The following is a 19,270-nucleotide window of genomic DNA, read 5'->3' on the forward strand; positions in this document are numbered from 1 at the left end:
GCGGGTGAACAACAAAAGTGTTAACTGTGCTGTGTTTTCTCCTGCTGAAGCTCTGTCCATCCAGGTTAAAGTTAAGCCTGTCTCATAGTTGCTTTTAAAGGTCCACAGCACTGCCTATGGACCTTGCCCTGCACACTGGCAAAGACACCCACTGCCATCTAGCATGGCTGACAATCAATCAACCAATCGGTAGATCATCAACACATCATTCACAGCACTTTCTCTTATCTGCAAACCTATGCAAAGCAGTAATGACCTAATTAGACTCAAACTGACACACACACACTTACTGGCAGCAGTACTGGGACAGTCAATGAGGTGGCTCATTGTGATGAATGGATGGACGAGGGCTTTCCCTGGTGTAATTCTCTCACCTGCACCCATCAAATGTTCGGGTCATTAAGTCCAAAACTTGTGCTTGTCCTCTGAAGGTTTTCAAAATATCACGGTAAATGAACCGGAAACAAATCACATCCAACAATCTGCAGCAGCTCACATCGTGGGATCATGTAAGATATTGCTGAGCTTTTCTAAGCTGGTTCCCGCTGACATTAGAAGTTAATTTTGTATTAATCTTTTATGGACTCTAGAGGAGAAATTATGTGACTAATCTCCCGACTTTAGCTTAAGCAACATCTTGAGTTTGGCATTTTCTTTCTGAGTGAAATGTCTAGACAAAAGTAAGAATTGTAACATTTTCATTACTTTTGTTTATGACTGAATACCTCAAACAGAAATTACTTTCTTAATACCTTCAGTTATTGTAGTTTTTGCTGTTGAAGAAAATACTTTTCTGAGAAAATTTTGGGCTAATTAGAGCCAACAAACTTTACCAACCAAGCATGTGGCATACTGCTCTTTGTATTGCTGTATTCTACTTGTACATTATTGAGAAATGTGTGTGCACTCTTTTGTTTACACTTTCTTAATTTTAATCAAGTACTTTACCAAGTTAGTGAACATGAGGTAGATGTTAAACTGCTAAACTGAGACGAGGCTCGGGGCACCACTGTGCCTCCTGAAGTAGACTCCTTGTAACTTTTTTCCGCCTGTTCTTTTTTATCTTTTAATAGGAAACATGTTTGAATGAATCCTCAAACATTTACTCTAAGACTGTGGGCTGTACACTGTTAGTCATTACAGCATTGACTTCAGATGACTCACGCAGTATGTCCTCCATTTGCTTTTAGACTAAAGATAATTTCTCCAAACAGGAATCTGCCCTGTTGTACTTGTGTTCTTTTTTCTGTTTGACCGTATGTTGCCTTCACTATCTTCATCACGCCAAGACCATCTAGGCGCTAACAAAAATGAGTAAATAAATAAAACAGACTGCAGTTAGGTCCCTACCTTAGACTCTTATTCAGATCTAGCATTACATTGGACTTTTATATTGTTGAATATTTGCACTCACATCATCTTGCACATATACCTGCACATATGTACTACTCTTACATTTGCTGCCTATCTGTATCTGTCTATATGTCTATCATTGTCTATCTTTATCTGTATTTTTACTTATTTTTATTCTACTTCTGTTCATTGTTCTGCACCAAAATACCAAGTCAAATCCCTTGTATGTGTAAATACTTGGCAATACACTTGATTCTGATTCTGACCTACTCGTTAGGTTAATAAATCTATGCTAAATAAAACGTGAGAAGTATAGTTTCTCCTACGTTCACAAACGCCTGCTGTAATTTCTGGAGGTTGGCTGAGAGGAGAGCTGAAGAGGAGTCCAGTCAGCTGCCATCTGGCCCGGGCTGCATGTTTCAGCACCACGGACAGCGCACTGCCTCGGTCCGTCCCCAGCAGCACTGCTCTATTATTAATGCTTTTGTTTATGAATTCCTGAAAGATCCACCTTAACAACAACCCTCATCAGAAGTTATGCAAGGATGACGTTATCACACTACGTGTGTATATCTTATCATTGTAGAAATGAGAATGAACCTAAACTCAGCTTTTCAGCGTTAATGTGAAGGAATGTTTAACCGAATTGAAATCATTCCCTTCACTTACAGCTTAAAACACATTGTGCTGTAAGGGTGGGGGCTTTAAATGTCTGTAAAGTAATGCATTTTCCTAAAAGCAGTTCCTGTTCTACTCGTGTTTTTTCTCGATAACCAGCCAAAAGTATTTTCCTTTTTATTTAACACAACGCGGAAACATATAAAGTCTCTGTAAGGTGTTGGAGTGACTAAAGGCCTGTGGGTCATTGGTTCACGGGACCCTCGACCATCTCCAGCTCAAGCAGCCGCCCCCTTCTCTGCCACCAAAACGCCACACACCATTTGATCTGACGATTTGGCGGACTGCAGATGAGACTCTCTGTTGAAGAGGAGGAAAAAGGAAGAAAAAAAACTTTAGGTTAAAAGAGACTCAGTAGTCTGATGGTACCTGATCTGGGGTTAGGTTATATGACTGCTTGGATAAAGAATATCGATAGCTGCAAAAGGAATGCGTTCTTGACATTAGTTATTTATATATTCCTGTAAAGCGGCGGGGATGCAAGAGAGACGCCACAGCGGCGAGTATCTCTTGCCCTGAACCGGAGGAGTCACCGGCAAACGATGTCCCAATGTGAGAGTGCTTTCAGTAGAGACGAAGGAGGATGAAGACGGGCAGAGAAGGATCGAGAGTGGTAGAGGTGGAATATAATGAAGTTGAGTGGGAAAGGACTGTGCACCGTCTTCTCCAGTACCCTCCTCTTCGTATGCGCCCTGAGCGAAGTTGTCGTTGGATTAAGATGCGTCTCTTTGGGATCTACGGTGAGAGCGCATTTCCACCTCGGCGCCGCGGCCGGAGCTTTCTACTCCGGGCTACTTGTGGTAATCGGGCAGGTCCTGTTGGGTTCCGCGCTCCTCTGTTGCAGGGAGAAGCCCGGCTGCAGGAATTTCTTTCTCCTCGGTGTTGTCGTCTTCTTGTTGGGAGTGCTTACCGCCTTCTCCGGTGCGGTAGTAGACGGGGACACGGCTTCTCTGGTGGACAGGAAATATTCTCATTACTGCTTCCACTCAGCTGTTGTGAACCCTGCCTGCGAGCAGCTGAGGGATTACCAGCGGACTCTGGTGATCTCCACTGTTCTCAGCACCTTGGAGTGCGTCCTCGGGCTTATCAACCTGGTAGTCATCAAAAGGTACAAAAGGGCACAGTTTTCTAGGAGCCGACAGTCTCAGAGGCAGCGCGCCGGCGCGATCATCTTCAGCGAGGAGCGGGACTGCTCTTCCGCGGATTTCCAGCCTGTGTCTTACATCAATTTGGGTGTTTTTAATGTGTATGACGAGACAGGTGCAGAGGCACAGTGCGGGGGACACCCGTCCAGCGAGCTGCCGGGGTACTCGCTCACGGACCCGGAACTCAATCATTGCTTCCCTTTCTCCTACCCGCTCCCTGCCGAACTGCCGCCCGCATACGAAGACATTTTCCCCGCTGAGGCATGCAACACATAGCTGCTCTGGAGCAGCCTCCAGCAGCACTCCCCCTGCTATGACAATCAGTTACTTTTACTCTGCTCCTCTTCCACATCCCCATCAAAACCAGTAAGTTTCACAGAAGGACGACAGCAGCAAATGTTAAATGACCTGAACCTTCTCATCCTGATGTTTTCTTACATCTACCAGTTCGCTTATATTGTACGTCACCAGTCAGACTAGCAGATCAAAGTGATACAGGCCAAGTCAGTGCAGGCAGATGAAGGTCCATATACGCAACAGCTTGCTAGTATAACAAAGGCAGAGTTTGTGTTTTTGAATGTTTGCTGTTAACATTTTTACTGGAAAATAAAAACTGTTAACCTCATCGGACGTCACCCTGCTGTCCGTAGCCTTTGAAGTCCTGCTGTGGTCAATCTAGACCTCGTTCTCATGGGTTCAACCACCGTCCTCTGACTGGTGTGTTGCAGCTAGTTAATCAGTTTAACCTTAAGAATAGTTGCTACAACAATCATGAAGCGTTCCTAGCATACAATATAAGCTATTCATTTTCCAATCCATGAATCATCATCATTCAGCACCATGCCATGTTGACAAAAAGACTAGGACAGGTGTCTTGCATGTTGTCCACTTTAAGTTTCATGTAGTCAGGGGACTTAAAGGAGACAACTTTGTAAATATTGTTCAGAAGATAGCAGAGGCCAAAGTATATCGACTTTTGTTTTCAGTAAGCTAGAGGTCAAGTTCCATAATCATTGGGTCCAATGATTCTTATAATACAGCCTGATCACATGTTTTTATCTGGACCAGCATGTTTGGTAAACATCTTTAAAAACCTTCAATTTGTGATGCAGGCTTATTGGAATCACCCGCATGTCTCAAGTAAAACTAATATGATGAGTAAAATTGGTGAAGTGCACCTTTAAAGTTAATTTAGTCGAAATGACATCAAAGGTAAACCTGTATACGATTCCTGTCACTGCTGAATAACGTGCCTGTGGGGTGATGGAGGAAGCACAGGGACAGTCTGAGCCTGAGTCGACCTGCAAACACGGCTGCGATAAGGTAAGGGTGCTGAGAGAGTCACCTGCTTTGGGCTGGGTATCAGCGCTGTCCACTGACAGAAAAACAGGACAGAAGAAGACTTTAGATTCAGACCGCACTGCACTGAGCGCTGCTGCTTATTACATATTTCAATTATGCATGGTGCTTGTCACTCCTGAAAAATGGTCTGAATATATATTAACCAAAGTCAAAATAAGGTTGCAAGTAACTAAGGTAGGCTATATAAACCTCATTTGTTTCACTCCACTGCCTATTAATGGGGTCCTAACATAATGAGGCGTAACAATTAGACAATTAGACGTGATTTAAACTTGAAAATGAAACTCCGGTCTGTGGTGGTGCTCCCTATTAAATCTCTGGACCTTCAGTGAAATCCTGTGTCCATGGCAATATCTTTGTTTAGGACGTTTTAAGAACAATTTAAAGTTGTTTGCAAGCACACAAATAGTTTATTGTAGAGAAATTCGTATCACAATACTTACGTTTGGGCAAAGAACAATTAATTCAGTTTGCAATCAATCTCAGTTTGTGCTAAATCTCCTTTCAAAAGCAAGCTACAAGGTGATTGATTAATGCTTCCTAGAAACCAGCGATTGTACTCGAAGCTGAGATGGAGACATAAAAGCAGGTCAGGCTGCTCCATTTTATTCCATAATCTGACATTGTGGCACATTGTAACGGTGACCTGCCTGTTAGCGAGAAAGAAAGGCTGAGATTGAACTGTGAAACCAATCTGTATTCATCCAGGCAGGTCGACGGAGCTGGTTGCTATTTTCCAGCAATTTACATTCAGGTTTGTTTCACACATGCCGATACATAAGAGGAGATTGAGGTAAAGCACCCTGCTTAGTGGCAACATTCCTTGGGATACAACCTGGTGACATTTCCATAACTTAAAGTAGATTATCTAAGTTAGGCTACTGCTGCCACTGACGCGCTGCTGCTGTAAAATCACTACTTTTAAACTGCTTAAATTGCCATTGAAAGTGTGTTTATTTGTCACTTTCTATTGTATGAAATAATCCTGCTACTTCAGACAAGTAATGAGTAATTGTAAATGTTAAAAAAAGACACGTCGAGCAGTGTATTGTCTTCAGATCTGAGTTTCCTGCAGCTTGTATTTCTTTCTCAGGGTGGCACATCCTCTGTTGGATAGCAGTGCTGCATTAGTCTAATGACAGCCTCAGGCCCTGGTCACACAAAGTAAAAACGCTGACTTGCATCTCTTAATTCCTCTCTCTGAGGAATATCAGGGGGAGTTTTCCCCACTGCAGATATTTGGATGAATGATATACTTGGACAGTAGCGTACGCCGGGGCTGAGCTTATGGAGCCTCGAAGCAGATCAAAAAATGTATTTCGTGCTGCTTGACACTTAGTGACACCATTAGCTCTTTAACAACTATAATAGCTGTTTAAATACTGAAGTGCTGCTCGCAGAGAGAACAGGCACACAGGCGCATGGAGCTCACATAAGCACACACTGGATTAAGTGTCTTTCTCCATTTGCATACCTGTCTGAAAGTGTGTCAAGGACAAAAGTGCTGGTCATACCTGGGAGGAAATAAATCAATACGTAAAAGCCTTACATTAAACACAAATCCATTTGTCTGCTGCCGGTAAAACTTGTGTCTGGAAACGCTACAGTGGCTTTTAAAAGCACACGATGCTATCATTTGACCTATCCTAACAGAAATGTAGTTCACTACCTACGTATAAGCGTCTAAGCCATTAGAGTCTGAAAAACTTGATTCATCTTTGTATGTTTTTTTCCCTCAATCACCGTCTGCAGAAGCAACAGCCTTGGAGCCTTTGTTATGATTGACTGCAAAACTTATAAAAGAGGCCCCACTGCAGTGGCTTTATAAGCAGCAGACATGTCTGACATGTTTTTACATTTTAAATTGATGTGACATGCTCAGTGAAGCAGGCTGTGGCTTTCAGCATAGCCACTAAAAAACACAGCATGTAGCAAAAGTGTACAAACATTTGAATACATCTTGGTTTTACTGACTGACAGTTCAAAACTGCAAAAAAGTCCATATGACGGCAAACTGAGCTGAGCTGAGAAACAGATCCATCACAGTGACAGCTGAGAAAACTCCATCGACTGATGAAGGCCATGGCTGCGTCTGAAATTGCATTAGAGTTTGTTGATGCTTTCAACTTTTACAAGCTAACGCTATCAACCTTAGCTAGCTCAGACACAGTCAGGAACACAGTTAAGTGTTTCACTCGGTTGACATAGCAACAACATTTGATCTCCAGACCATATTGTGACTGAAATGATCGACTTATTTGAAACATATATTACACAGAGCAAAGTGAAACCTTTGTACTACAGCAAAGCATTTTGGGATATTTATGCTGGTGAAGGGCGCAGTGCTTGCAGACTGTAATGTTTCCCCGTAAATACTACTTTATCCGCTATTGGTTTATATTAAGGTTGCAGACACACTGTGAAATCTCAAATACTGTTTGAGTGTACTTAATGAAAAGTTTCTATGGAATTCAGACGTAGTTTAGAAACCAAACAGGACGTGTAATGCTTCAGTCAAACATAGTTTATTACACGTGGATCATAAAAGGGCAATGTGTATCATTTCTCAACTTTAGTGCAGTAGTTGATGCTGCAAGAGCTTTGCAAGCTTTTCTATCTGTACCAGTGATTTAGTGACTGCAGCCAGGTGTCGGGATGAATCGATATTTTCCATCCATTAGTTTGCATTAGGAAGAAACCTCCTTACTTCCAGAAATTTCCTCTGTTTAAAAACGTGACTTGGTGGTTTGTATCAGTTACAGGCCGCTGTTATCCGAGGATGGAAAGACCTTTACAGACGGAGCGAGAGTTCTATTGATGGTTGCCACAAAATGGTTGATGAGTTCACAGTTCTTGAATCAGTCCCTCCATGAAGTTGCAAAGTTGCGCTCGAAATTCATGCAAATTGCCGCAACTTTTTCTCGATCTTGCAGTTTTGGCCAATTGCAGAAAGTTTTCCACAAATTTGACCAATCCTCCTATTTCCCTGTGAGCATGAAGTCATTTACGTCAACAAACTCACCTCTTTAATATTTAAAATATTGATCACCTGAGGTGTGTAATGTCGTGTGAACATCTGAGGGCATCTTTTCCGCTGATTTTAAATAGTCATTGTACAGTGAGCTAGTAATCCTCCTGTCTCTTATCACTTTTTTACTCGGACTTGTATGCTGCTGCAGCAGCGGTAATAACAAGTAGAACAGAGTACATGTAATAAATAATGTGTAGATTCTCCCTTGCACATATGGATAGCAATTAATGTGCAGAAATGAGAATTTCATGGCTATTGACTTCAGTGTTATTTAGTTTGTACATATCTTATGTGGAGTCCTGACACTGACATCGACCACAGGTAATGTCAGAAGCCGCTCACTCGGCTCAATAGAAGGCTTGAAGATCCTGGAGGGACTGTTGAAGTACTCATTTGGAATCCACCATCACAGACCTGGATGTACAGATTATAAATGACTGATCTTACATCGCAGCTGGCAGAATAAATACTTAATGAATAATTTTTTATGCTGTTGGTACTTAATTCTTTTATACTCAATATATACCTTATCTTAACCAGATGTCTGTTTGTTCCATTTGTCTGGAATCTATTTCCCCTTTCCCACCTAAATTTAGAGTGTTGACGTGGGTTTTTCAGACCCGGAAGACCCGCTTGTAAATGCTGATTGTCTCCATTCCCATTGCCAGTGGGGTATGTTCCTTTCAGTCTCTGCGTCACCATCTGACGTCACAAACGCTCCTGAGACGGGGCTAGTAAACAATGAAGTTGTTAGGGTGGTTAGGTCTTTATTGTATCTATTACTCATTCAGTCTGTTTATCAAACTCGGCACCAACAAATTTGGAACGATGTTCGAGCACTGCTCGGACGGAGACGGGCGGAATTTGTAGCTGAGATGACCAGGAGTCGCAGAAGTTACCGACGGAGCATAGCATCGCACCGGAGAGGGGGCGGAGATTAACATGTGGACACAGGTTTTGTGTTCACATCAATGCCGTTCGGAGCTGAGGCGATAATTACCCGAGCCTTCTGCAGAGTCATTTGACCCGGGTCTGAATGCAGATTGTAGCTTCTCCCATTCAGCTTAAAAGCCGGGTGTTAGCGGGTTTTTTGACCAGTGGTAAAGCAGCTTAACATGTACCATATGCTGGAAAGATATGTTTTATTATAGCTAACGTGCTGCTAGTTTATTCATCAACTTCTTAATACCTAAATTGCCTAATTACTTTTTTTTTTTTTTTTTTTACTTGTAACTCATCAAAGAGAGAAAGTGCTATATTACTCTCGGTATGGAACTCATTTTACACAATATCAAGTCAGAATTACTTGTGCTTCTTATTTTGAGTGTAAAATCAAAACTGCAAAAGTCAAATCAGACTGTCAGACTGTCTGTTATACTCAGAAAGTGTATAAATGAAATGATCTCAGAGCAGAAGGTAAAATGGAGCTCACAATGGGTAAACAAGCAGCTTCTCTCCATAAGTCAAGTAGTAATTTAATGCAAACAGCAAGTGTTTTCCACCAGCGTTCTCAACACCTTAGCAGAGTTTTAGTGAGCTGGATCCTCTCAGCAGCTTGGAACAGAAAGTGTGGCAGAGATTCAGTGAAGGGAGAAGGGGAATCCTGGCATCGTCTGCAGCCACAGAGTGAGTCGTGCATCAATCAATATCTCCTGCAGTGGCTGTGTTTTCAGGGGGAGCCAGCTCTAAACTTGCAATAACCTCTTTGGCTTGCTGCCATCTGCCACTTAGCAGACAGCTCCCGGAGCATCCAAAGAGCAAAGTGGTGCAGCTGAGGTAAGGTCGCTTTCACAGGGAAAGATCCAAGCCAGTGGCTCAACTTTAATTTCTAGTGCAGCTGCTCTAATCCTGTAATTAGTTCTGTGTTTTCCGCTTGACAGCCAGACATAGTTAGTCTTTACTTCACATGAAAGAGTAATAAGACACAAATTAACATGCTTGGTGTACAGCTCCAGATTAAAATAAGAGAATCTCTCTACATGTCACGACCAGCCCGATCCAGATCTGAGCCGCACTGAAAACCTCCTAAATGCAATCAAGGGAAAGATAGATGGTCCCAAGCTGAGCTGCTTGATTTTTTGCACCAACATGATCCAACAGCAAAGTGAAAGACTGGTGGAGAGCATGCCAGCGTGCATGAGAAAAGCTGTAATTAAAAACCAGGTTATTCCATCAAATATTGATTTCTTCCTAAGATAAAACAAACAAGTTAGTATTCTGTTGTTATACAAAAAGTGATACTGATTTCTGAAAGTATGATTATATGATTCATGCATTTCACATTGTGCTATCATATAAAAACATCACACTGCAAAGGTATGAACTGTAAATTAACACATTCTGTTATCAAGAATCTATTATTCTGAAGTGATATTTATTTTCTTTATTTCTTGCTTTTTTTAAGCAAATAAATAAATTACAATGATGGTGAAAGACAGAACCAGCTCTGACGTTGAACTCCTGGATAGAGATGGTGCACTTGATTCTTTTTTAAAAACTGCCTGGGGTTAAAAGTGCTGGCTGGATGCGGTACTTCTCATCATTGTCTTAGCATGAAGTTGCTTAAAGGTAAAGTTGGTAACAGAAAACCTAGTGACCAACAGAAACAAGGTCGGCCTTGTTTGTTGAGACTGCCTCGCAGTGTTTTGGCAAAAAGGTCATCAGCGCCAGTTGTGATAGAAATCCAAAAGCCCTGCGGTGGAGGAAACTGGCAAGGTGAGAGAAGAGGACTTTTGGGTTTAGTTAGTGCAATAAACTCCTGAATTTGCTGACTGGTAATTGCAAGCCAACGTACAACAGCTCCTGTGGTCCTGGAAGCAAAAACTGCTAATTGTTTAGTTTGTCCATGGAGAATTATTTTTGGTTATTATTATTTTAGTTATTTTTCCCAGACATGTCTGTGAAAAGTTAAAGGGATAGTTTGGATTTTTGGACACTAAGTTGTATGAAATACTGGCTAGTAGTGTAGTGGATGCAAAGCTATTAGCTTACTCACAGAGTCCCGTGGTCGGAGTTCTGGCCGGTTCTGAATGTAATGTAAAAGTCATGCGTTTACTTCACCAATGACGCGAATCAGTCAGAATCAACGTGAAACGGCCACTAGGTTCACTTACCTGAAAAATTGCCCTGCCGCAGGCGTAGTGATACTGTATTGTTCAAGAGATAAAATAGTGCCAAAAGAACGGCGCAGTATATGAAATCCTAGGACGATGATTTTGTGTAAATGGATCACCATCGCCTGCATGTTGTTTTTGTAGAGTAAAACTTGTTGGTTTCATGACCATGGCATCTCGCGGAACTACTTATTCCACATTCAGAACTCCGACCACGGGACTCGCTGAGTAAGGTAATAGCTTTGCATCCACTCCACTACTAGCAAGTATTTCATACAACTTGGTGTCCAAAAATCTGAACTCTCTTTAAGTGTGTTCTGTTTGCTGACACATGGCTGCACCTTTGCATCTAAAGGACAGGTAGAGGTGCTCTGGTCATCACGTTCAAGATGCCTCTTTCCCCCCCTCAAACTGGGAAGAGGCCCTGGAGACGCAGAACCCGAGAAAGGAACTTCATACCCTTTTTGGCCTGTAATCCCACACATGAGATGGAGGACATGACTGGAGATGAGGTCCCCATTGTGGCCCATACTTGACTAAGTAGAGAGGGAACAAAAACACAAGAATAACAGTACTTCATAGGGAGCGCAAAGAGATTAAGTTAACCTGACAGAACAAACCAGAGCTGTAACTGTTCAGTGTTTTAATATAATGATAAAAAGGAACACCCTGCTTCTTAAAGAGTACAGGGTGATACGCTGGCTTTTTGTCACAGGTTGTTAGTTTTGCACTTTTAGAGAAACTCCAGTGAAAAGAACTGTTCATCCTCCAGAGCAGGCTGGCCCTGCAGACAGGTGGCCTCCACTCAGCCTGCATGCAGCTAAAAGACAATTTAATGGGCTGCTAAGAACTACTTTTACAAGAAGACTTTTACAGTGCATAAATTCCTATTAAAATGTCTGCTTAAAATATGTATTAAATCAGGCTTTGAAACCTTTTTCTCTTGGCTGTTGAAGTTGATAAATTCAACCAGGAACTAAAATGTGTAGAAATCCATTTATTTCAATATTCACAACACAGAAGAACTCTTAACTCAGAAGACACACAGAAAAGAAGTAAAATAAAACATGGAAATCACTCATTTGAAGTCTTGTGGAGACACAAACAAACTGTGTTAAAAATGCACACACAGAAACAGGATGAACTGTATGGTTACAATAAATCACATTAAAACAAGAGGGAAGTTAACAAAACAAGCGTATGCTTTAATACATTACAAAATCTCATGTATTAATAGAGAGCACAGGTTCCAACTGATGAAACAAACAAACAGAACTAATCAAGGCTAAGGGAAACCCTAACATGTGCTGCATGTTTCACTCTTAAAATGGTCAAAATTACATTCTTACTTTCTCTTAGACATAAAATATGAATCTTAATTCAAATAACACGTCAACTGAGGGATCACACAGCAGTATGAGTGAAAATAGAGATGTCTGTGCAGAGAAATAATCAAAACCAGTCCACTTCTGCTGATGAACGTGCTGCTAAAAAGTTTTAACCTTGTAGAAAATACTACTCTTCTGAAAGGTATTTGGTTACGCATTGAATATGAAGGAAAGATTGCACACAGGAAGTATTTGAATGTGAGAAGCTGCTTTGAGGCTTTGTCTTGTGCTGGTGCAGTCACTTTTTACAGACAGCGAGCTTTTTGAAAAGAAAACTCTTGTAGAAGTCAAAAACTTCATGTGACTAAAGCTTCTCAAACTCCACAAAGCGTGGTGTTCATGGTAGTGCAGTGTAAGTGATGAGCAGAAGGATGCTGCTCTTATAACATAATTGCTCTTCAGCCTGATGAAAACACGATGAGCACTCGCATTTATTTTTATCTCTCAGAAAAGAGAATCTTCAACTGAGAAAATGGATCGTTGGAATTGGATTTCCTTTTAAATGACTTCATCTTCAAAATCCAATTAACAGAGAAACGTTAAATTCATTCACAAAAACACGTACCATGTGTTTTGCATCATATGTCAGCCACATAACGGGCCACCACGGAGCAATTCTCTTGGTTAAAAACATCCCTTTGCAAAGCCATCAGAAAAGCTAACTGTGTAAAGCAGACTGAGCGATGACAGAATAATATGCATGTCTAATGTAGATTATTATGTGCTTATAAACATAACAGATTATAAACAATGTTGGAAGTGTTAATAGATTCAAGAGGAGAGGAGGAGGCACCTAATAACGATATGCTGTCATTTAAGAACAGGGTCATTCAGATTTCAGCTTAGTCACCTCGAGACTAACCGTGTCTCGCCTCTGATGCAAACCAGCCTACCCACAGTGATCCATATGCAGCGTGTCTGTCAGTGACCCTGTGTATTCAGGTAAGATTCTTCTTGTTTGTTGGACATTTCAATGATGTTCAGGCCATTTGAATTTCAGTGGGTATGGTTGGCATTGAGTTTGTCCCTGTCAACGCGAGTCACGACAACAACTGCAACAGCAGCAGAACAAAGTGTGAGGCTCATCTTGCATGAAACCAGAATCTAGCTTTGCTTCCCCCCTCCTTTATTCTGGCATCTGTTTCTCCGATGCCAGTGGCCGACTGGGGGATGTCAGTGGTCTTGGCCTTCGGCAGGATGCTGTTTCTGCAGAAAGCTCATCAAGTTGAGTGACAAGTTGTCGGGGCAGCAACTTACAATTCACTTTTCTGCCTCGGGGTGAAAAGTTGCATACTGTAGCTTTAATGCTAAGTCTTTCATCTCTGAACAAATAACAAAGGGTAATGGTGTAAGAACTGTCAGGTTATAAGAGCTTTGAAGTAGTCACAGCTGTTCACTGACATTACAGACACCCATAACACAACAAGGAAACTGGAATGAAAGCCTTTGCCGTACTGTAATGCACAGATGCAGCAAATAACAAACATGCAAGTGTATAACATGCAGAACGTCCTGACTATGACTGTGATTTCCATCTATCAATTGTTTGGCTTTGAGTCCAATGAAACAGGGCTATACTAATAATACAGTGTGCTCCATCAGTAGTAGGACAGCAGATGTTGTTCTTTTGCCTTATTTTGCAAGCTTACTTGCCAGCTATTTCGAAGGTCTTCTCAGTGATACCTTCAGAACATACCAAGAAGCAGTTGAAGAAGTTAAGAAGCCTGCCGTGCTGTGCCGGACTGCAAATCATGTGACTGGCACATCCAATTTGTAAATTAAAGTGTACATATATGGGGAATCAGCTGCTTCAGGAAGGCCAGTCAAATAAGGGAAACCGAAAACAATAGGAAAATGTTCAAATTGTTTCACATATTTTTGCAGCTGTGTAAGTATTTACTGTTTAACCACTGAGCTCAGTGTTTGTATTTTTGGCTGACTGCCGGGGTCAGCCCTACACTCGGGTCTGTATGTGACTGACTGAGTGAGTGACGGTACTTTCAGAGCCGTAGAGAGAGAGAGTTCTAAAATCTCAATGGTGGATCATGGAGCATATTGGACCTCAACTGACGCGACTCTCTGTCTATACGGCTCTGGATATTTTGTTCGGGGAGTAGGCGGGGCCACTCCTCCGCTGCTCGTCCGCTGTCCTCACCTACGTCCGCAGCGCGCACCTGCTTTTAAACACGTTGTCATCGGCCTCATAAGGACAGTCCTTGTAACACATTGCCCACAAAAGAGCACATTGACCTGATGCGATCAGCCACATACAAGGTTTTGACCTGGTCTTGTTCATCAACTGCATTCTACATCTTGCCTCAGTAGGATTCAGAAATGTGACATGCCATAAAAAGGTATGTGTATGACTAAGTTTCAGCACTGAGGGTTCACTAACTGACAACCTTGTAATTTGTTTGACAGTTTCATCAGGTTTTTACTTAACTTACAAACTGAAATAAACAGGTTGAATGTTAAAGAAAGAAACTGTGTCTCTGGTGTTATTAAAGTATTACATACCTCTAGATGACATTGCATGCCTGCCAAGGCACAGACATTTCTAATGGATTAATTAAAATCTGAAGTTAGAAAGAGAAAATTGATAAGAATACAAACATATACAAATTAAACATAATGATATCTCCTTTTCTTTTGCTCGCTCACTTCAATAGGAGCAGTTTGCTATGTTGGTCTTCTGTCTGTTAATTTAAAACTATAATATGAATAAAATTAGGCCAGACACACATTTTTTATGTTGGTAATTTGATTAGTCTGGTGTATTGCCCATTAATGTATTACCTTGAAAAGGAAGAGTATAAACAAAAAGGCCTAGTTGTTATTGCTAATTTCATGTGTAAATATGTAAAGCCTTTAATTTGTACTTAATTTGTGAAAGAAACAGTTTGCCAAACCTGACTCTATTAGCACACCCACATTAAAATCAGTAGAATTTATGTTCTAGGTAGGGCTGGGTTTAAAAAATAAATTTTTCCGAATCGAATCGATTCTCATTTGAATGACCCAATATCGATTAATGAACCCCGAGATCGATCTTTAAAAATATGTGTAAAAACCATGTCTGATCACTCACGTTTCTGAGCGCACCTGAATGCAGCACGACTCAGCTCATTCCCTCCAAACACGGCAGTGAGAGAGACATGCCTGGACTTGTTTACTGCACCTACTCCAGAGACATCAGTGATCACCGACCGACTCTTTTTATCGTGTGTGCATCATGAATATGTGAGTTAGTTTTGCACTGATGTTTATGTTACTCTCTGTTAGCGTCGGCTTTGGCCGCGAGTGTATTTTTCGGTATGTTGTTATACAGTATGCCTTTCCCCATATCTCTTAGTCTCGTGTGGTTTTGTTCTTCGCGCTGTGAGATCTCGTGGCCAAATCTCGCGCAAGTTGAAGCCCAGTTCGTTTAATCAAAACCTTGAGCCAGATGTTCAAACTACAAATCTGAAACTGGACAAAAAGTTAATCAGCTGTCTAATTCATAAAATTGTTAATATTGTGTTGACTGCTGTGTGTTTGAATGTTAAATAAAAAAGTATGTGATGTAACTTCTTTGGAGTCAATTCTTATTGTAAACATTACAAATTTTAATAATGCACCAGGTTACAACTAGACCGATGTTGTACCCTATGTAGCCTGATGAGACCTCACCTTAAGACTGTGGCAATGTACACACTCAAACTTAGTCTAACTGTTTGTTTTTGTTCAGACTGCAGGGATATCAGATTGTTTTCTAAAATGACATCCTTAGGACAGACACTCAACACAGTTATTTGCAAGTAATCACAATGGATTTGTGTACCATCCTATCTGTATAGGGTGCTTGCTAATGATGTTAGCCTCAGTGACTACATGCACTACTGATGTGTCGTTGCCTGTTCATAAGTGCCAGCAGACATTTATTTATATACATCTGTCCGTAATTCTTTGCATTGTTCCCTATGGTGCTGTCGCCTTCACTTCTTTGATGCATTACACTCTGGAAGTGATGTTGTCATTGTGTGTCCCATTGCAAGTGAAAAAAACACTCTGAAATCTGTTTAGAGTGTTCAGACATTTGTAGAATCCTATTGGAGTTGCATTTCGAACTATCTCCAACTGTGGCTCGAATCTGATATTAAAAATGTCAGATTTCATGAGGTTTTCTGCTGTCCAGACTTTGTAAAACAAATCAGGATATGTCAAAAAACATTTTTGGGCTAGCAGTCTGAACAAGGCTGTTTTAGTGAACCTGGTTTTGCCAGGAAAACTACACGTTTATGAGTCCAAAGGCATTTTTCACAGCTTAGTTGGACTTGTTTTAGTTACTTGTTATGTTACTTCAAGGTATAATAAGTAGGATTGTTCTGTTGTTTTGCTTTGCAAGGGACGTTTTCAGGAGGGGCGCTGTTGTGGTTCCCTGAGCCAATCACAGCGTACAGGTGAGTGTGGGAGTTGTTCAAATTAGCAGCTGGGCCCCATTCAGACCGGCGAACATGGCAAAAGAGCGATGCAGAGTTGGCCTTCTTTCTGTTGGACTGGTGCATCAAACCGGGCACGTCACGCTAATCGGCTGTTAGCATGCTAGTGCAAAGCTAACCGTGATGCTGTCGTTGTTAGCTCGGCGGGGTGTTCTCGCACGAGAGAGTGAGAGTGAGCTTCTGGTGACAAAGAGCCCAGGAGGAGGAGGGCCCAGTTTGAATGTGTTGTTGACAAATGCAAGGAAAAATCCGACTTATTATACCTTTAAGTGTTACTCAGAACATTAACAATGACATTAACAATTCTATTCAAGCACCCAGTAAGCTGTGACAGTATGACAGTGAGCCATCATGCACACTATCAGGACTCTGAAACCAAAGCAGATTAATGGAATTCAGTTATTATTCATTTTATTATTAACATCCTGATTTTCCCACTGTGACATGTCAAAACGTCTCCAGTGGAAAAGGCCTATTAAATTGACCTCATGTACTTTCCAGCTCTGCTCTGCCCAGCTCAAACTCATGTATTAATCACACAAAATAATTGAAAACACCTGATAACAAATGTGTTATCAAGAGCTCTGTGAGCGCTGGAACATCGCTGATTCTCCTCAACATGAACTCAAAATATTCTCACATGGAAGATTATGTCATTCAATTACAGATTTAACTGAAACATCAAGTGTAGCACGTAGGCAGCACTCACTGAACACCTGTTCCTCAAGTAATATACAATATGTTAAAAAGTTGCTCTCCTTCAAAAAGCTTCTTTATGCCATTTCACATTTATTCACCAGAAAACCATCCTCAGAAAGAATCCAATATTTAAAAAGACTAATAAAAATATACAGTGCAAAGCATGTCTTCATATATTCTTAGCAGAACGGAAAATAAAGAGTGAGGGTAAGCTTGTTGTAATGTGTATCAGTCTGAAGTCCTACAGACAGCATTAGAAAACTGTATCCAACCCTTTGACATCAGGGACTTTGTTTAGTTCTCAGCTCCTAAGACTTACTGGAACTGTGGCTTTGCTCCATCGTGTTGAAGAAAAGGCAGACTCCTGCAGTCAGCAGTAAGTGCATGGACTCGTAGAGTAATTTTGGTGAAAAGACGCTCCAAATGAAGAGATGGTATCTCAGAACAGTTACCAGCACAATGTAGGCTGCAGCTGGCACAGACCTTAGCAGGGCTAAGCAGTAGCAGCCATGGCTGACTGCAACCGGACTCCTACAGAGAGAAAAAGGATTCATCAGAGAACAGGAAGGCACTGCAGAGAGCAAAACAGGCAACTAGGGTCTGATTATCTTCTCACCATAATACAGATTACTGGCAATTTCTGATAAAGACGATAAAGACCCAAAAACACACAGATACAAAAATAACTTGGTATAGGGATCTTGTTACATTTAAACAGGCAGAGTCCCAGCTGAGGGGGAGTCGCATAAAGCCTCATGTGAAGACATGAAACGTAGGTGACATGGAAAGAAGTATGGAGGCTGAAATTCAATCAAAGGGTCAGTTAAAACACACTCACATGCACGTACGCTCGCATGCACACACACACTAGGGCTGTGCCATATCATATCGTTAAGATTATACTGGTATCATTTTTTTTACGTGATAAGAAAGTGTCATTTCGTGATACCAAAGATGTAAATTTGCAAGACAGTTGTTATGGCTAACAAGCCTCCGCTTTCGATCAATACGAGCATGAGAGACGCCTGTCTGTCTGTGCAAGCCCCGTCCCTGCATGCTCGGAGTGTGTGAGTGTGGAGAGGCGAGGGCACTCAGCTAAGAGCAGAGAGCACATTTGGTGGAGAGCAGACCTCAGTGTTTGATAGATATTAGCAAAAGAATTGAAGACAAGGAGAACAAATGCATTTTAATGCAAAGAGAGCGCCCATCGTCGTTACGTGCTGCTTCAGAAAACACCGGAAAACACCGGTGGCAGCGACGTGACGCCTGCACAGTAAGCACTAAAAAGTTTTCCTAATACGCCGCACAGATGTTTATGGGCTTAATGAATGAACAAATCAACAAATTACTTTTAATAAAGCCTATTTCACTTTGTTTCTCTTCAGATTACCATCTAATTGAAATTTGTAGCATAGCCATATATAGAGTAATAAAGCGGGCAGCTTGTTTACTGATTTAAAGATAAACAACACACAGGGACAGTTGTTACGTGGCAGATCAAAACCTCTTTAATTAATCAGTAAGAAGAGAGTCTGAGCACATCACAGCTTGTAGTCGCAGCTCCAGCAGTGTTTCTATGTTGTCATGTAGATCCAAACGTGAACACTGACTGGGTGGGCACAGGGTGGCCTAAAACGTACAAAAGGCCGAATTCTCCTTTGAAAATGTGCCAGAAGCAAACACATGTGGGCTTTTACAGCAAACATTTTCCCTCAGGCCGCCCTAGTTCATCGGAAAAGAAGGGAAATTGTCAAAGCACTTATTTTATCCTGAATAAATGCTGCTGTCTGAAATCACATACAAAACATTATTCAGTTCTCTTTTTTTAATATCGTCATGAATATCGTTATCGCAAAATTTAGTGAAATATCGTTATGTAATTTTTAGGCCATATCGCCTAACAATCTCATCACTTGCTTGCGTTGTGACACTCAAAGTATATCTGGACAAGCTCCCGTGCTCCATCCGCTACGGTTCGCACGCTCGCTGACTGTTAGACAGAGGTGTGAGGCCTCATCAGGTG

General features: G+C 41.4%; 2 protein-coding genes across 2 annotated transcripts in view; one reads left to right on the forward strand and one right to left on the reverse strand.

The window, feature by feature from the left end:
* The first annotated feature begins 2,329 nt into the window (after nt 1-2,329).
* Nucleotides 2,330-3,775, forward strand: LOC138598681 (transmembrane protein 271). Its single transcript, XM_069670505.1, has one exon. It carries the CDS (start codon nt 2,661-2,663, stop codon nt 3,450-3,452), a length of 792 nt encoding a protein of 263 aa, XP_069526606.1. The 5' UTR covers nt 2,330-2,660; the 3' UTR covers nt 3,453-3,775.
* A 13,031-nt stretch (nt 3,776-16,806) lies between these two features.
* Nucleotides 16,807-19,270, reverse strand: part of pigg (phosphatidylinositol glycan anchor biosynthesis class G (EMM blood group)) — a 53,417-nt gene continuing 50,953 nt past the window's right edge. Inside the window, exon 13 of the mRNA XM_069669917.1 lies at nt 16,807-17,778. Coding sequence (XP_069526018.1) covers nt 17,556-17,778 — 223 coding nt within the window. The 3' untranslated portion in view covers nt 16,807-17,555. The remainder of the gene's footprint in view (nt 17,779-19,270) is intronic.

This window comes from Semicossyphus pulcher, unplaced genomic scaffold (assembly GCF_022749685.1).
Source record: "Semicossyphus pulcher isolate SPU_LCO1_2020_fin unplaced genomic scaffold, fSemPul1.0.p SCAF_2, whole genome shotgun sequence".
Classification (NCBI taxonomy): Eukaryota; Metazoa; Chordata; class Actinopteri; order Labriformes; family Labridae; genus Semicossyphus; species Semicossyphus pulcher.